This window comes from Pan troglodytes, chromosome 2 (assembly GCF_028858775.2).
Source record: "Pan troglodytes isolate AG18354 chromosome 2, NHGRI_mPanTro3-v2.0_pri, whole genome shotgun sequence".
Classification (NCBI taxonomy): Eukaryota; Metazoa; Chordata; class Mammalia; order Primates; family Hominidae; genus Pan; species Pan troglodytes.
The window spans coordinates 92,436,868-92,453,589 of NC_086015.1; the positions used below are offsets into that span (position 1 = coordinate 92,436,868).

The window sequence follows — 16,722 nt, forward strand, 5'->3', positions numbered from 1 at the left end:
TAAGTCAAAATAAAACATTTGTAAGCACTTTAGAAGCTACTGATTAAATATAAGTAATTAAAATACTTCTGGATTCAAAATCATAAAAATACGGGTTCCAGTTCCTGCTCTGCCACTTAATTATTTGTCCTTGGGCAAGTCATTTGACCTCTCTGAGACTCAGTTTTGCAATCTATAAAGCTAGTATCATAATACCCATCATAAGGTTGTTGTTAGGTCTAAATAAATTTATTTAGCTAATGGTGTTTATATATTTTAAAATTGTGTAAAGTATTAATCAGTAATTATCCTTAGTAATACATAAATGTATATTAATAAGCAGTCCTATTTGGCGCTACTTTTGGATTAATTTTATCTTTAAATAAAATATATTTTTCTTGTGATTCAACTTTTTCATTAATTCAGATTACATCTCTATAATTAATGTGAACTAACATGGTTTTAATGTGACAGATTAGGATTCAGCCTTTTAATCTTAAAGAAAATATTGAGCAGTAAGAAGATAAAGTATGTAATCTTAGACTAAAAAGACATAGACCCATGTTACTTGGAACATATTTTAACATATTAATGAACTGAAAGAAGAAAAAAATTTTTTTTAAATTTTGTTTCTGTTATTTACTTTTTAGACTGAGAAGAAATCAACAAATATTTCTTGAGCACTGTTTTGGTGTCACTCTTATTTTCCTTTTTCCAACCATATAACTGAATATTTTCACAAATAAACTCCTACTAAGGAAAATGCTATTTAAGTAGTTAAATCTAATTAGAAACCATATTTTAGTGGTAAAGTTTCAAAGAACAAAGTTTGAGAGAATCTTTTCTTGAGAGTAATAGAGTCTGTTTTCTTTTTAATATAGTGAACAAATATTTAAGTTCTGAAAATCCACTGTTCTTTGAACTACGTGCCAGATACCTAATTGCTTGTGAACGCATACCCGAAGCAATGGCTCTTATTAAATCTTGTATAAATCACCCAGAAATCAGTAAAGACTTATACTTCCATCAAGCACTCTTCACATGTCTGTTTATGTCACCTGTAGAAGATCAGCTATTCCGGGAGGTATTGTTTGAGACTATTTTTGCCTATTACCATTTTAACCCTACCAAAAAAAAACCAAAAAAAAAAGTAGCCCACTGTTGTTGTTAAATTCCTTTTACAGTAATGCCAAAGATTTAAGGATTACATTATCTGGATGTGTTTTCTTTTGGCACCATAACTTAAGGTCATGTTGAATTAGTCAAAATCTGATATTAACAAATGATGAAATCAATAAAATATACTCATTAATAAGTATTATTCACATTGCACTTTTGATGTGATGGAGAAGAGGTCAAATAAAAGTCAACAAGCTCACAGCTTGCCAGGAGTAAAAAAAAAAAAAAAAAAAACCCAAGAAGCATTATGATCTTGCCTTGAAAATAAAGTACTAGAGGTAAAATGCTCATGTTTATTTTGTTTCTTAAGGTGAAGGAATTAATCTTTTCCTAATATGGATCGTATGTACCTATAGGTTGTGGACATTAATGAGATTAAAAGTAGTCATTGTAAAATGTAGGTGCTGTACAGTGAAACTATGAAACCATGAAAATATTTCTGTACAAGTCATCATTGTCTTTGTAGAAGAAAACTAGAAATCTAAGCAATTTCTCTTGAATGTTTAAACATTTATTGCAACTAGCTTCTTAGATATTTTTAATTATATGAACTGATTTCTCTTTTCTTCTTACAGCATTTATTGAAAACTGATTGTAAGAGTGGAATTGATATCATCTGTAATGCTGAAAAAGAAGGCAAAACTATGTTAGCCTTGCAACTCTGTGAATCCTTTCTTATTCCACAGCTCCAGAATGGGGATATGTACTGTATCTGGTAAGTGTTTGTAAATAAAGAAATTGAAATGGTAAGATGGGCAACAGAAAGGAAATTGCAGTTTGAACTTTGTTTTTTACATTGTATGAAAATGTCAAGCTACTTTTAAAAAAAAATTGATTGTGCAAGGAACAATAGTAGATTCTAAGAACTAGAGACTTTAAAAAGAAATGATAATGTGCCACTAAACTGATAGTGTAAATGTTTAAGGGATGTGCTATAATGAAACAGTGGTTTGAAATTAAATTTTAATTTGGAGTCTGAGTTTTTAAAACATTTAAAAGTTGCTAGTAGAATATATGAAGCAGCAGGTTTACCTAGCAATCATGTAATTTAAAATGTAATATGAGTGTTTTTAGGTAGCTAAAATAAAAACACTCTTCAGGGGCTATTAAGAATTTCTGTTTCCTCAGCTCCAGTACACCCATATACACACATACACACACAAAACTCTTACCACTTTGCTGTTTCATTAATTCTTAACAGAAAACTAGGTTTTATTTGCTAAACATAATCTGAAATGATCATGGGCTATAAACATTTTTTTAAATTCTCAATTAAATTAAAACAATAGCTTGAAGGCATATAGCTGCAAATCATAATACTTCAATATTCTTGGTTATTTTTTGTTTTTGTTTTTTGGAGACAGGGTTTCACTGTGTCTCTCAGGCTAGAATACAGTGGTGCGATCACGGCTCACTGCAGCCTCAACTTCCTGGGCTCAAGTGATTTTCCCGCCTCAGCCTCCTCAGTAGCTGGGACTACAGATGTGTGCAACCATGCCCAGCTAATTTTTTTTTTTTTTTTTTTTGTAGAGATGGGGATTCACTGTTTTGCCCAGGCTGGTTTGGAACTCTTTGGGCTCAAGTAAATCTGCCCTCCTCAGCCTCCCAAAGTGCTGGGATTATAGGCATGAGCCACTGTGCCTGGCCCTATTCTTGTTTTATAGATTAAAATCTTCAAACTCAGAGATAAGAGTCAAATAGCTAGTTAGCAGGATACCTGGATCTGGAAACAGGTAAATTTGTTTTCTAGGGGTTACAGTATACTTTTAGTTAGATTATGCTAATTTTTATTTAAAATTATACCATGTAAATTGGAATTTCAAAAAGAGAAAGGGATTAGGAGGTAGTGGTAAGACATACACACACCATTATATACAGTTATGCAGCACTTAATGATGGGGATATATTCTAAGTAATATGTCAATAGGCAGTTTCCTTGTGTGAATATTGTAGAGATACAAACCTAGATGGTATATCCTACTGCACATCTGGGCTATATGATGTAGCCTGTTGCTCCTAGGCTACAAACCTGTATGGCAGTGTTACTGTACTGAATGCTGTAGGCAATTACAACACAGTGGTAAGTATTTGTCTATGCAGACATATCTAAATATAGAAAAAGTACAGTAAAAATGATATTATAATCTTGTGTGACCACTGTTGTATACGCAGTCTTCTGTTCACTGAAATGTTGTTACACTGCATATAACTGTAGTTTTTGAAGTATTATCATTTTTTGATATGTGGTTATTTGGAAACTGAAAATAGTCATGACAGTTATAATAGATCTTTTCCTATGGGAATAGAAATGTTCTCTGCCCTGAGCTATATCACACTATTTAAACAGGGTATCTTTAGTTCTTTCATTGTAATATACTCATAAATAAACTAGAAACAAGTATACACACACACACACACACACACACAAACCCAGAAAAACACATTTTATTTTCTTATTCTCTTGGTAACCCATTTCTACTCTTTAGGGAAGGACCTAAATATTATAATGCCTGTCTTCCGGCTCCTGGCCACAGAAACCTTCTAAGAATAGAGGCTCAGTGTCTCCAGCTGCCTAACCAAAAAGGAGTCTTTAGCCTTCTTTTTGTCCCTTCCTTCTAAATAGCGTGGGTTATGATGGCCTACCCTCTTATTTCTTCTACCTCTTTTCTATATTTCTGAATGTTACGGTCCCTTTTCTTCCTATTAAAAGTTAATTTTTACTGTAATTTGATGAGCAGGATTTTTTTTCAGCCTCCAAAGTCTGTGCTGTCCGTTTCATCCTGGCCTAGCCTATGAGTCAGCTTGTCATTTATCTCCCCTCTGTGTGAATAGAACCAGATCCACAGTTTTGCTGTATCCCAAACCAATGAGGCAAGTTGCTAAGCCCCTTTCTCCTTCACAATCATTAATAATAATAATAGCTGCAAATGTTTGCTGAGTGCTTCCTATATTCTTTGCTTTATATATGCACATGTCATTTAACCCAACAAGCTTATGGAAATAATACTGTGTTCAAGCCATTCAATATTGTGTTCAAGCCATTCAGCTAGTAAGTAGTGAAGCCAGGATTCAAACTTAGGCAGTCTTCCAGCCTCTGCTATATTAAAATTACTTAAAATAAATGGGTCAAGTTTGAAAAAAAAAAAAATCTGTATTGTAAGGGTGATTGACGTCATTATATAGGCTTTTTTCAGAAAGTAGATGACTTAATGGTAATATTAGTAGTTAATAGGGTCTTTTATTAGCTAGTTACCTGGGAAATGCGTTTGTACACTGAATGAGTGCTGTGTTTTCTAATGCACACATTGAATAAAGGAAAACGTATATAAGCTTCATTAAACCTGCCCTTTTGGTCTTCTAAAAGAAGACTGTCAATGGTTTTCAGGATTTTTTTGTTGTTGGTTTTTGTTTTCCTTCAGAATCCACTGTACAACTAAAACCTCAGATCCCATGTTTTAAATCCAATCAAAATGGAGCTTCATAACACTATCCTAAGATTTCTGCTTTGCCTGCTTTAAAGCAAAAATCCATAGTGGTAGTCTTCTCTTGGCAAACTTATTAGGATATTGCAGTGTACCTATTACAGGCTTTCAACATTTAGGGGAAGTATATGCCAGACACTTCACCTAGGTGTTTCAATTATCTCTCTTAATTCTTTTAATAAAGATGCTGAATAGGAATAATCCCAACCTTTATGTGTAAGAAAACTGTATATAAAATAGATAACAGTCATACAGCTAGTAAGAAATGGAGTTGGAATTTGTACTAGTTAGTTTGCAAGTGATAGCATCTGTGCCTAAATAGGAAAACATTTAGGGTGCAGTATGCGCTACATGAAAGCTACATGGAAGGCCACAGGTAGTTCTCAAAGATAACTGCTACCAGGGACACTGATACTGCTAATGTTTTTCAAAATCTGTTTCTTTTCTGTCATTTGGCTTCAGCCTCTCTTGCTGTAGACCAGCAGGAACATCAACAAACCCCAAGCTTAATAGTTTAGAGTTGAGAACATTCCAGAGATTCTGACTAGCCTGACTGGGATCACTTTCCCACCCCTGAATTAATATCTGAAGGGGAATGCAGAGGAGGGTCACATAGGAGACATGGCCACTGGTTTTCTACCTTTGTGTTTTAGGGCTTTTCCTAGAAAAGCATGGCTCATTGAACTGGGTGTGCCACTCCAATCAGTGTATAATGCTGTATTGAGATTTAGGTCTCTCTTATTTCCAATTCCATGTTCTTGCCACTGCATCCACTAAACAATGTGTCATTGTGTATACTTACAATATATTAATGGTTGGGGAAATAGGTAGGATCGATAAGATATAACAAGGAAGCATATGATAGGCATGAAATCAGTAAGAGGGATCTTTTCTGAAGTGTAGGTATCACTTTAGTTTGGGGTATTCATGAAGGCTTTCCTGAAGAGGTACTTGATAGGGCCTTTGAAAGATAAGCTCATCTTAGGAATGAAGTACTTTCCAAATATAGCAGTCAGCATAAACAAAAGTGAGAATAAATGAAGCAGTTTAGCTGAGAGTTAGGAGTTCCTGAGATTCAAATCCTGAAACTCCTAACTCTACAACCCACATTTCTATTGCTGTTAACTTTATAGCATAAGCACTAAATGAAATACGATCAGGGAGGCTGAAAACAGATCAGGTTAGAAACCACTATAGAAATACATGTGTAAAATTAAAGGGCCTAAAAGGGTAACATTGAGAAAGAATGATAAAGCTGAGAGCAAAAGTATACTTGAAATGTAAAGACACTGCAAGATAAACAGATTAGAACCAGACCAGAATAGAGGAATGTTTAGTGTCACTGCCTGATCTAGGAAAAGATTATCAGTTTTGCAGGAATATGATTAGTTCTGAGTGGGTTCAGGTGATGGAAAGCAATATAAATTGAAACACCCAGGCATGAAAACTGGAAAGCAGTAAAAGCTAGAGATGTGGTAGGAAAGTATGAAACCTTGTGAGAGTTCTAAAAGAGTGTGAGTTAAAAAAAAAAAAAGGTGGGGGGTAGTGGACTGAAACTTAATAAATAGCTAGTATGAAATGGAATTGGAATTTTGGTTTTACTTCTCATATGTTGCTTGCTGTCATTTTCTGTTTTTGTCTGAGTACACTATGTGCACCCTCATGATGGTAATCAAGCTGTCCTTAGATTTAATACCTGTATGTGCTGAGTTCAAAGTATATGCTCATCACTTTTAAAAAATATTTTCATTAATTATTTTAATACTTTTAGATTATGATGCTTTGTACACTTTTATGAGATGTTTTAAAGAATTCTAATTTGCTAAAATGTGACATCCAAATATATCAGCTCTATCATATGATTTGCCTTTGCCTAAAAACCCACTGCTCCTAGCCTTGTGCATCAAATAACAGTGGCCATATTTGAGAAAAGAATCTACCTATGAAATAGTTCAAATGGTCCATAACCTGTCTGTTTTAAAAGTACGATATCTGAAACATACTATTTCAGAATCAATACTATACTTACAGTTTTAATCGTTAGTACTTTTGATATCTTAATAAATTGAAAATGAAAAGTATGAACCATTTCTTTATAGAGAGTCTACAACATTGGTTTCTAAATTTACAAGTAAAAAATTAAAGGCCAAAGTTTATTATTTTTAAGTAATATCAGTATTGGCACATTAGGATTAGAATTTCTGTTTTGATCTGATACTGGAGACATCTTAGGTATGCCAACATATTGTTGGAATTCATTCCTTACTACTGTATATTTGTGATTTCTGATATTTCTTCCTCTCCCAACTTGTTTTAGTCTCATATAGGTAGAAGAAGTAGTTTGGGGGTGAACGTAATACATATTTACACTCATATACATCCCAGCCAGGGCACTATAGAATCAGGGAAAGATAGCTAATGTCTGTATTTGAATAAACTGTATTTTTGATAATTCTTTTTCTCATTTACAGGGAGTTGATTTTCATATGGAGTAAACTACAGCTTAAATCTAATCCTTCAAAACAAGTTTTTGTAGATCAATGCTACCAGCTTTTAAGAACAGCAACTAATGTGAGAGTCATATTTCCTTTCATGAAAATCATCAAAGATGAGGTAAATAGGATATATTTGTCCCTTAAATTAAAAATTGAGTGACAGTTCACTGAAACTTGAATCTCTTTTGATAAAATTTATTTGATTTTAAAACTGAAGGAAAGGAGGATTTTAAGGCCACATTCTCCATACATTACATTCTCCTCTGCCCTAACTCCAAACTGTCAACATGGGAGGCTGATTTATTGTTACTTAAAATTTAACATGGAAGCAATTGCTTCCATTACAACCTTTTTTCTTATAATTCAATATTTGTTACTTTCAATATTATCCTAAATCCCATTTATAGAATCTTAACTAATTTGCAAATAAACTTGGTGTATCTATCGATAATACCACTTCACTGTCACAGAGAAACTTAGTTCCAGTTTTAGGTCTGCTGTTTACGTGTAAGGGAACAATGAATTCTGAGGTGTTTTTGAAACTTAAGGACAAAGTTTTTAAATTGTTTATTTGAAGTAATTGTAAAAATGTGTTACCTCTTTCTAAAAATAGTCCTGAGTCAAGTTTTACTTGGGCCACTTGCAAGTGAGTACAATCCTACATGAGTCTTACGCAGACATGAAAGTGGATCCTGCAGATCTTTTAGTTTTTCCCCCAAAATATCAATAAGACTTCGAGTATAAAGATTAAAGCCACTTTACATTTTAGGTAGCACCATTAAACTGAATCTCTATGTTGGTTACTTTTAAATATATAAGGAGGCGTCTATTAAATAATACATTTTAATTTTTTTATGTATTTATGCATTTATTACATTCATTATCACATCACTCATTAGATGTATGATCATGTAGTGATCATATTCCCATGATAATTTCGCTAACTGCATTTATGGTATGCTTATTAAATAGTGAAATATCATTCAAATGCATTCTCAAAGTAAACTCCTTCCAGCAAAAGAGGAAAACTATGTTACAGAACACGTCTTAACATTTGATGTGCATCAGAATCACCTGTAAAACTTAATTTTAAACAATAAAGATGTATCCATATTTTTGTACATATGAATCTTATTGGTACCAAAAATTGAGATATATTATTATAGAAAGTTTACAGTGTAAGTGAGGTTTTGCCAGTCATCACAGAGCTTTCTTATTTTCATATGTGGGGTAAACCTGCAAATATATTATAAAAGGAAAATTCAAAGATGAAATAAGTATTAAAAATATGATGCTTAATAGTTTATACTCTACTAAAAATACTTTTATTTGTTGGAATAAATCATTCAATTGCCTCAGTACTGTGAAGAGTCATAAATACTGTGTGAGTTCAGGAGACATAGATGGCATATCTAAAAAGGGTTCACAGAGGAAATAATTTCAGCTGAGTTTTCAATGACATGAGGGTAGTACTAACATTTGTAGAGAATTTTATAGTTTACAGAGCACTTTTTCCTCATTTTATTATTTGTTTTTCACAACCATCTGGTGACATTAAAGGGTAGCAGAGAAATATGGGGAAGTGGGTGGGGGATGAGACTAATGGCAGAGACTGTGTGTGTGGTAGGAGGAGTGGTTGTCGGAGATACTTAAAGGGATTTGAATGCAACAATTCATTCATTTCATTGAACAAATTGAAAATTCATAAATATCCTGGAACCATCAAAAGATTTCAGGTAAGGAAGCAGCCTGTTCTCTTTTTGGATGATCGTAACATTTTTAAACTTGAGCATCTGTATACATTATAATTTTATGAGCCAAGATAGAGGATGTAGGCTGGGCGCGATGGCTTACACCAGTAATCCCAGTACTATGGGATGCCGAGGTGGGCAGATAACTTGAGGCCAGAAGTTCGAGACCAGTCTGGCCAACATGGTGAAACCCCATCTCTACTAAAAATACAAAAATTAGCCAAGTGTGGTGGCTCACGCCTGTAGTCCCAGCTACTGGGGAGGCTGAGGCAGAAGAATTGCTTGAACCCGGGAGGCAGAGGTTGCAGTGAGCTGAGATCGTGCCATTCTACTCCAGCCTGGGTGACAGTGTGAGACTCTGTCTCAAAAAAAAAAAAAAAAAAAAAAAAAGGATGTAGATAGAAGTATGGAGAAAGAAAACGAATTCTGTTTTGAATGAATGGATTTTGATTTGCTGTATGTGAAAAATCTAGGTAGTAAAGTCTAATTATAATTGACATTTAGAAATCAGTAGTTGGAATTCAGAAAGGATTCCAAGTTGTAAATGATGGATTTATAGGAGCAAACTAAGTAAATGGAATAGGTCTGATTTTCACTCATTCTGCAAACATTTATTCAGAGGTTACTATGTACCAACTTTTATGCTAACCATAGGGAGACATAAAAAATGAGACACTGTCACCTGTAATTTAGGAATTCACAGTTGGGGGGTGAGGACATACACATACTAAAACAAAATTGAAATGTTTTTAAAGATAAGTTATTCTTGGTGGAAAGAATGGGGAATTTTAACTGTACCTCAGGGCAGAGACCAGGATAAGTGGGGAGAAAAACCTTCAGATTAGAACTGATTCTCAAAGAATGAATAGGAGGATCAGTAGGAATTTACTAGCTGGATAAAGTGAAAATCGGATGTGCCAAGTTAAAGTCTGCCTGTGGGAACTGTAAGTAGTTCTTCAGGGTTACACAGCATGTAAAGGACTAAGAAAACGTGAGGCTGGCAAGGTAGTATTCCTCCCTGTAATCTATACTATACCATATATAGGCAGTATGATATATATACATATACATATATATGATGTTAAAGACATTATTATGGTATCTCCTCCAATCAAAATAAGCCTTTAGATTATTCCAAACCACTAGAGACACTATTATAACTAAGATGGGTCGACAATAGATTCCCAAGTAAAAGCTGATGCAATTATCCTTGAGTCATCAGTGAATGTTTCAAAGCTTGAGTACTATTCAGATAACTTCCAGGGGGCTCATTATTCTGAGGCTTATATACCTTATTAGATTTGGAAAGATTATAACTGCCTTCTTTATGTGTGCCACATTTCCCCCCATATTTGGATAAATAACATTACTTAATAAGCAAAATAAGTAATATTTTTTCATATAGCACTATAATAAAAGTTCCCATAAGCAGTTTTTTTAAGCCTAGTTTATTTCTTGATGTGGAAAATTGATAAATCTGTTAAAATACACATAATTTTGACCCTTCTCTCAAAGAATATGAGATTTGTACCTAAAATAATAAATGGGGGTCTAGAATTGTAAGAAATCTTAATCACCATAAGTTTATGAATCACCATAAGTCCATTTTATATTATGGATAGTGGGGCTTGTCAAATGTGAAAATTAAATAAATTAGAAGCTAAAATGCTATCTATTCCAGATTATTTTCAAGTTTAAGAAAAAGAGAAAGGTATATATTTAAAAGAGTTAAACAAGGCTACTAAATATGGAAAATTTCACATTGGAATACTATGTTTATTCAGCTTTCATTTTAAGAGTTGTGTTTTTTAAAGATAGACTAGTATAACCATTTTTTTGGAAAAAAAGTATTTAGCACTAATATTTTTCTTTTTACAGGTTGAAGAAGAAGGCTTGCAAATTTGTGTTGAAATATGTGGTTGTGCTCTACAACTCGACCTTCATGATGATCCCAAAACTAAATGTCTAATTTATAAAACAATTGCACATTTTTTGCCAAATGATTTGGAGATCCTCAGGATTTGTGCACTCTCAATATTTTTTCTGGAGCGCTCCTTAGAAGCATATCGTACTGTTGAAGAGCTTTACAAACGTCCAGATGAAGAATATAATGAAGGCACAAGTAGTGTTCAAAATCGTGTTCGTTTTGAATTGCTTCCAATTTTGAAAAAGGGATTGTTTTTTGACCCTGAATTTTGGAACTTCGTAATGATTAAGAAAAACTGTGTAGCATTATTGAGTGATAAATCAGCAGTTAGATTTCTAAATGAAAGCACACTGGAAAATAATGCAGGTAATCTAAAAAGGACGGAGGAACAGCAAGGTTTGGATGAAGGGTTTGACTCTCTTACAGATCAGAGCACTGGAGAGACTGATCCTGATGATGTATCTGGAGTGCAGCCTAAAGGTCATATTAATACGAAGAAAAATCTTACAGCTCTTAATACTTCCAAAGTAGATCACAATGTCCCAAGGCATCGTTGTATGTTATGTAACAAGGAATTTTTAGGTGGTCACATTGTAAGGCATGCCCAGGCTCATCAGAAAAAAGGCAGTTTTGCATGTGTAATATGCGGTAGGAAATTTAGAAACAGAGGACTTATGCAGAAGCATTTGAAGAATCATGTTAAGAAGATACAGAGACAGCAAATTGCTGCAGCTCAACAGGATGATCAGGAAGTCACTGCTTTGGAAGAAATAAATTGTTCTAGTTCTTCCATTTCATTTGAAAGTGGGAATTCTGATAGTAAGGATTTGGAAGTGGAGACACTTACTGCTTCTAGTGAAGGAAACAAAGAAGTCATCCCTGAGCATGTGGCTGAATTCATTGAAATTCCCATAAGTGTACCAGAAGATGTTATTGAAAATGTTATTGAAAATGGCAGTCCTAATAATTCTTTAAATAATGTTTTCAAGCCTTTAACTGAATGTGGGGATGATTATGAGGAGGAAGAGGATGAAGAAGGTGATTATGAAGAAGATGATTATGACCTGAATCAAGAAACTTCAGTAATTCATAAAATCAATGGGACTGTGTGCCATCCAAAAGACATATATGCCACAGATCAAGAAGGAAACTTTAAGTGTCCTGCTCTTGGCTGTGTCCGGATATTTAAAAGAATTGGGTTTCTAAATAAACATGCAATGACCGTACATCCAACCGATTTAAATGTGCGACAAACAGTAATGAAGTGGAGCAAAGGAAAATGCAAATTTTGTCAAAGGCAATTTGAAGATTCTCAACATTTTATAGACCACCTTAATAGACATAGCTATCCAAATGTGTATTTTTGTTTGCATTTTAATTGCAACGAGTCGTTTAAGCTGCCGTTCCAGCTTGCCCAGCACACAAAAAGTCACAGGATATTTCAGGCTCAGTGTAGTTTTCCAGAATGCCATGAGCTTTTTGAAGATCTTCCTCTGCTATATGAACATGAAGCTCAACACTATTTAAGTAAAACACCAGAGTCATCTGCACAACCAAGTGAAACAATTCTTTGGGATGTTCAGACAGACTCAAATCCTAATCAGGAAAAAGACTCATCTAGTAATGAGAAACAAACTATTAGTCTGCCAGTTTCTACTAGCAAATCAAGGAAAGAGTCTACAGAACCAAAGACATGTATAGAAAGTATGGAAAAGAAAACAGACAGTTTAGTTCAGAATGGAAACGAACGTTCTGATGACACTGTTTCAAATATAAGCTTGATAGACCAAAAGATGCCTGACATAGAGCCAAATTCTGAAAATAATTGTAGTAGTAGTGATATAATCAATGGACACAGTGAAATAGAGCAAACACCTTTAGTTTCATCAGATCCTGCTTTGAAAATTGATACAAACAGAATCAGGACAGAAAATGGTTCCATTTTACCCAGTGTTGTACCACAAGAACACAACACCTTGCCAGTATCTCAGGCACCTTCCAAACCAAATCTGACAAGTGAACATACTTCATATGGCTTAATTTTAACAAAACCATACGTCAGACCATTGCCTCCCAGTTACCTTGATGAACGGTATCTTAGTATGCCAAAACGCAGAAAATTTCTGACTGATAGAGTAGATGCCTGTTCTGATCAAGATAACGTGTATAAAAAATCAGTGAAAAGATTAAGATGTGGCAAATGCCTGACCACCTACTGTAATGCAGAAGCACTTGAGGCTCATCTTGCACAAAAGAAATGTCAGACACTCTTTGGATTTGATTCAGATGATGAAAGTAAGTCTTCTGTCTTCTTAGTAGAGGTATCTGTAGAAAGAGAAAATGGCATAAATAAAACTATTATAGATCTTTGAGATTTAAAAAATTGATATTTGTGTAGCACAGGTAGTGAAGCATTACTCCATACATTATTTCCTTTAATACATACAACCACTATGAGGTGATACTAATATTCCTGTTTTATAGATCAAGCAACTGAAATTCACAAGTAATTTGCATAGGGCTTTGCCTATGAACTTGTGCAAGGCAGAACCTGAACACAGGTTTTTCATATTCTTTGATTATACTTCTTCCACTGTATCAAAGGTTATTCTTCATTCCAAGTTTCATATAATAAAAGTTGTAATTTTGATGGGAATTATTTTTCATATGCATTCCAGAATATAAATCAAGTGAATCTGTGTCTCTGTTACAAAAATAGAAGTAGAAAAAGAACAGAAAATAATTGAGAAACAAAATCAGAAAAAGAGCTTGTCTGTCTACTAATATCAATATCCTTTAAAATGACAGGGTATAAATTAAACAGGAATCTGACTTGGAATTCCGGTCGAATGTCAATAAAACTTGAATTAACAGATGTGTTCTGTTTTACAGGTGCCTGATGAAAATGTTTCAGAAAGATCTGTCAATCAAGCAGTAGTGTGAAAAAAGCACTATAAGAAAATGCATCATCAGTTTGCTATTTCCCTGATGGCCTTAATTTTAGAGTGGTCTCGGATTACTAAAGATAAAGACAAAGCACATTTTCTAGAATGAACTCACAGAGATGTGCTGGCTTAGACTCCAAAAGGGTTATTATAAAACTCCCAAAGTACCAGTTTTCCAGAAAACCACATTTTACAGTTTATGATGATTAATAGCAGCAGCATGTTCAGTTTCGCTTATATGAGAAACATGTTTAGGCAACTAGTCAGAAAACCAGCTATGGCCTTACAGAAAGGGAAGAGTTAACCCATTATTAAAAAGTGTGTGTGGGGAGGGGGGCTGGTTTACAATAATAAACCATTTAAAGTATTTTATTTTACAAATGGGGTTTTTTTTCTTGTCATGCATAATCAGATTATGTCCCCTCCCTTCTGGTTAAACATGGTTTAAGGAACCGCTGCTGTTTGGTTTGTGATTGATTTAGAAACTTATATATTAACTTACCACAGTGCTATCAATTAAAGATTGTAACTGGTTTCCAGATGATTAATTAGGTCAAAGTTCAATGAATGGCACGCCAGCATTGAAAATTAAAAAACAAAACAAAAAAAACCACAGTGCTTTGCTAATAAGCTCTTGATAGAACCTCTCACTAACCACTTTTGTGGTACAAATTAGTTACATTTAAAGGGCAGCAGTGTCAATAAAATAGAAAAAAAACCGATCAGTACTCTGGGGAGAGATGAAAGGAATCTAAGACTTTACGGGCTTTGTAGTTGAAGGAAAACACTGAATTGCAAATTATTCAATGTGAATAATGGTAAAAGCACACTGGGATACTTCTGTTTGTGTATATGTTGGGACATTGCTTGATGATTCATAGTAAGGTCCTTTAGACATTAATGTGAGTTATCTAAGTACAGTCCTATTAAAATAACTGGCTCAAAAAATCAGCTAAGAATCAGGTTGAGAAATCATTCATTTTATTCTATTAGGAGAGGTAATTCCAAAATAAGCCATACTATTCCTGTTTTTTTAATTCATTAGTGATGACTCTGGTCTGAATAGTAATTTTTATATGTAAAAGGAAGTATTTACACAAAACATTTGCACAAGAACACAGTAAGAGATACATTCAAGCATTGTTTTCCTTAGTGATGTTATTTTCCTAAGAAGATTTTAACTTAATAAGTGTTAAAACAATAAATATTTTTAAAAATACCCTCTCAGATGTTTTCCATTTGTCCATTATTGAAAGGAAGATGCTTAAAGACTTCCTTTTACCTAATAGTGTGTAAATCTAAAACAGGGATAAAAATAACAAAAAGGCAGTGTTTCAAAACAGATCTCCTAATGTCCCAATGTCAAATATTCCAGTTATTCTAAATAATAAAATCTTTGTTCAAGGCAGATAATCTCATCAGACCCTATTAGAGCTTCTTGAATGAGGCTATTACGGAAGTGGGGAATTTCTTCCAGGTAGCATCCATATTTTATTAAATTAGGATTTCCAGATCATGATAGATCCGATGATTTTTTTTTAATTACCCAGTTTTATTGGTTTATCATCAGCATTCACTACTATGCAATGATGGTCATAAGTCCATTCCAAATTTAAATTTGTTTCTGTTATGTAGCCTACATTAGGCTGTGGAATTTACATTTAGGTAACTAAACACAGCTCATAATTAAAATCTTTTCTTTAAGGTCAGCTAAAAAAAAATGTTTTCTGTATTTCTTGATACTAAAAATGTAATGATTTTTATTTTAGTTCATTCTAAAAGTATGTCTTGTAATAAAAAGTCTGTTTGGAAACTGGTTCATTTGGACAGTGAAGTCTTTTGAAATATTTCTGCTTTGTACATTTTCCAGAAGTTTAATATTTTATCACATTTTCCACAAGTTGTAACAATTGATATAAATCCATGCCCACAAAGTATTCCATTTTCATTACTTTTATGTTCATGCCAAGATGTTTCAAATATATTCCATTTGTAATCTATCTTTAACTTGAGGTTTATTTCTACTTTTGTGTTGCTAAAATTATTTCTGAAAGACTGAGATCAAACTGGTTTATATATAACTAAATCAAGGAATGTTTTATAAAATTCTATTTGACCACACTGTCTTAACCTCGGTTTATATACTTCTCAAATAGCTATTGAAAGAATGTGTTCATTTTATTACATCTGTCTTTTAAAACATAAACCTACATCATTTTGCTTTTATAGGGTGCATAAACTTCCAACAGTTCTAATTTGAGTGCTTCAGAAGAAAAGGAAGCTTGCTTCTTATTCCTCAGATTCTTCTTTTTTTCTGTTTTGAGGATGTATTCATCCTACATGGACCAAGTTTCAAATCTTTGTTTTTAAATAAAAATTTCCTTCAAAAAATTAAATGTTAAATTTCTGCTGTGTGTCAGTAAGGTGAAGAAAATAGCAAATCTGAATTTTTGCTGCTCAGATATTATGGAGGAGGTAAAAAGGGGAATCTCCGTGGACAAGGACACTGGTACTTTGGGCTTTAGCCATATTCATTTTTTTGAAACCACCAATTATATAATACTTAAATAATTTATATCATTGAACTTGTGATTCTTTTCAAATCACACTGAAGGTTCAGCCGTACTTCTTTCATGTTTGGTTTAATACTGTTGTATGGATGAAAAACCTAAAAGGGATGATAGTGTTTATTTTTTAATTTATTTGGTACTGTAAAACACCTTTTCAGAATGAGTAAATGCTGCATATGCATTTTGGAGTTGTTAATATGTGAAAGATTACAGATTCAGCAAGAAAGGAAATTTGTGCTTCCTTGTTGAATGTTAAATTATTTTACTTTGCATTTTATAAGAGTACAAATTAAAACTGAGCCATTGAACTGCAATAAATCAACAATAGTGTCTCATTTCAAGAAATTTTTTGTACTGTACATAGATTTGTTCAATAAAACGTCCTTGTTGGTAA

General features: G+C 33.4%; 1 protein-coding gene across 14 annotated transcripts in view; it reads left to right on the plus strand.

Moving 5' to 3' along the window:
- The window catches only part of ZNF654 (zinc finger protein 654), an 85,561-nt gene extending 68,839 nt beyond the window's left edge, over window positions 1–16,722 (plus strand). For 4 of the 14 annotated variants that reach the window (XM_016941513.3, XM_054680813.2, XM_063806914.1 and 1 more), the window contains 5 exons: window positions 861–1,063; window positions 1,734–1,873; window positions 7,112–7,253; window positions 10,765–13,108; window positions 13,706–16,722. In XM_016941513.3, the coding sequence (XP_016797002.1) occupies window positions 861–1,063; window positions 1,734–1,873; window positions 7,112–7,253; window positions 10,765–13,108; window positions 13,706–13,713 (2,837 nt within the window). In that variant the 3' untranslated portion in view covers window positions 13,714–16,722. Of the gene's footprint in view, window positions 1–860; window positions 1,064–1,733; window positions 1,874–7,111; window positions 7,254–10,764; window positions 13,554–13,705 lie in introns of those variants that run through there. The other 10 variants (XM_016941512.4, XM_063806912.1, XM_016941516.4 and 7 more) reach the window with 3 other exon arrangements.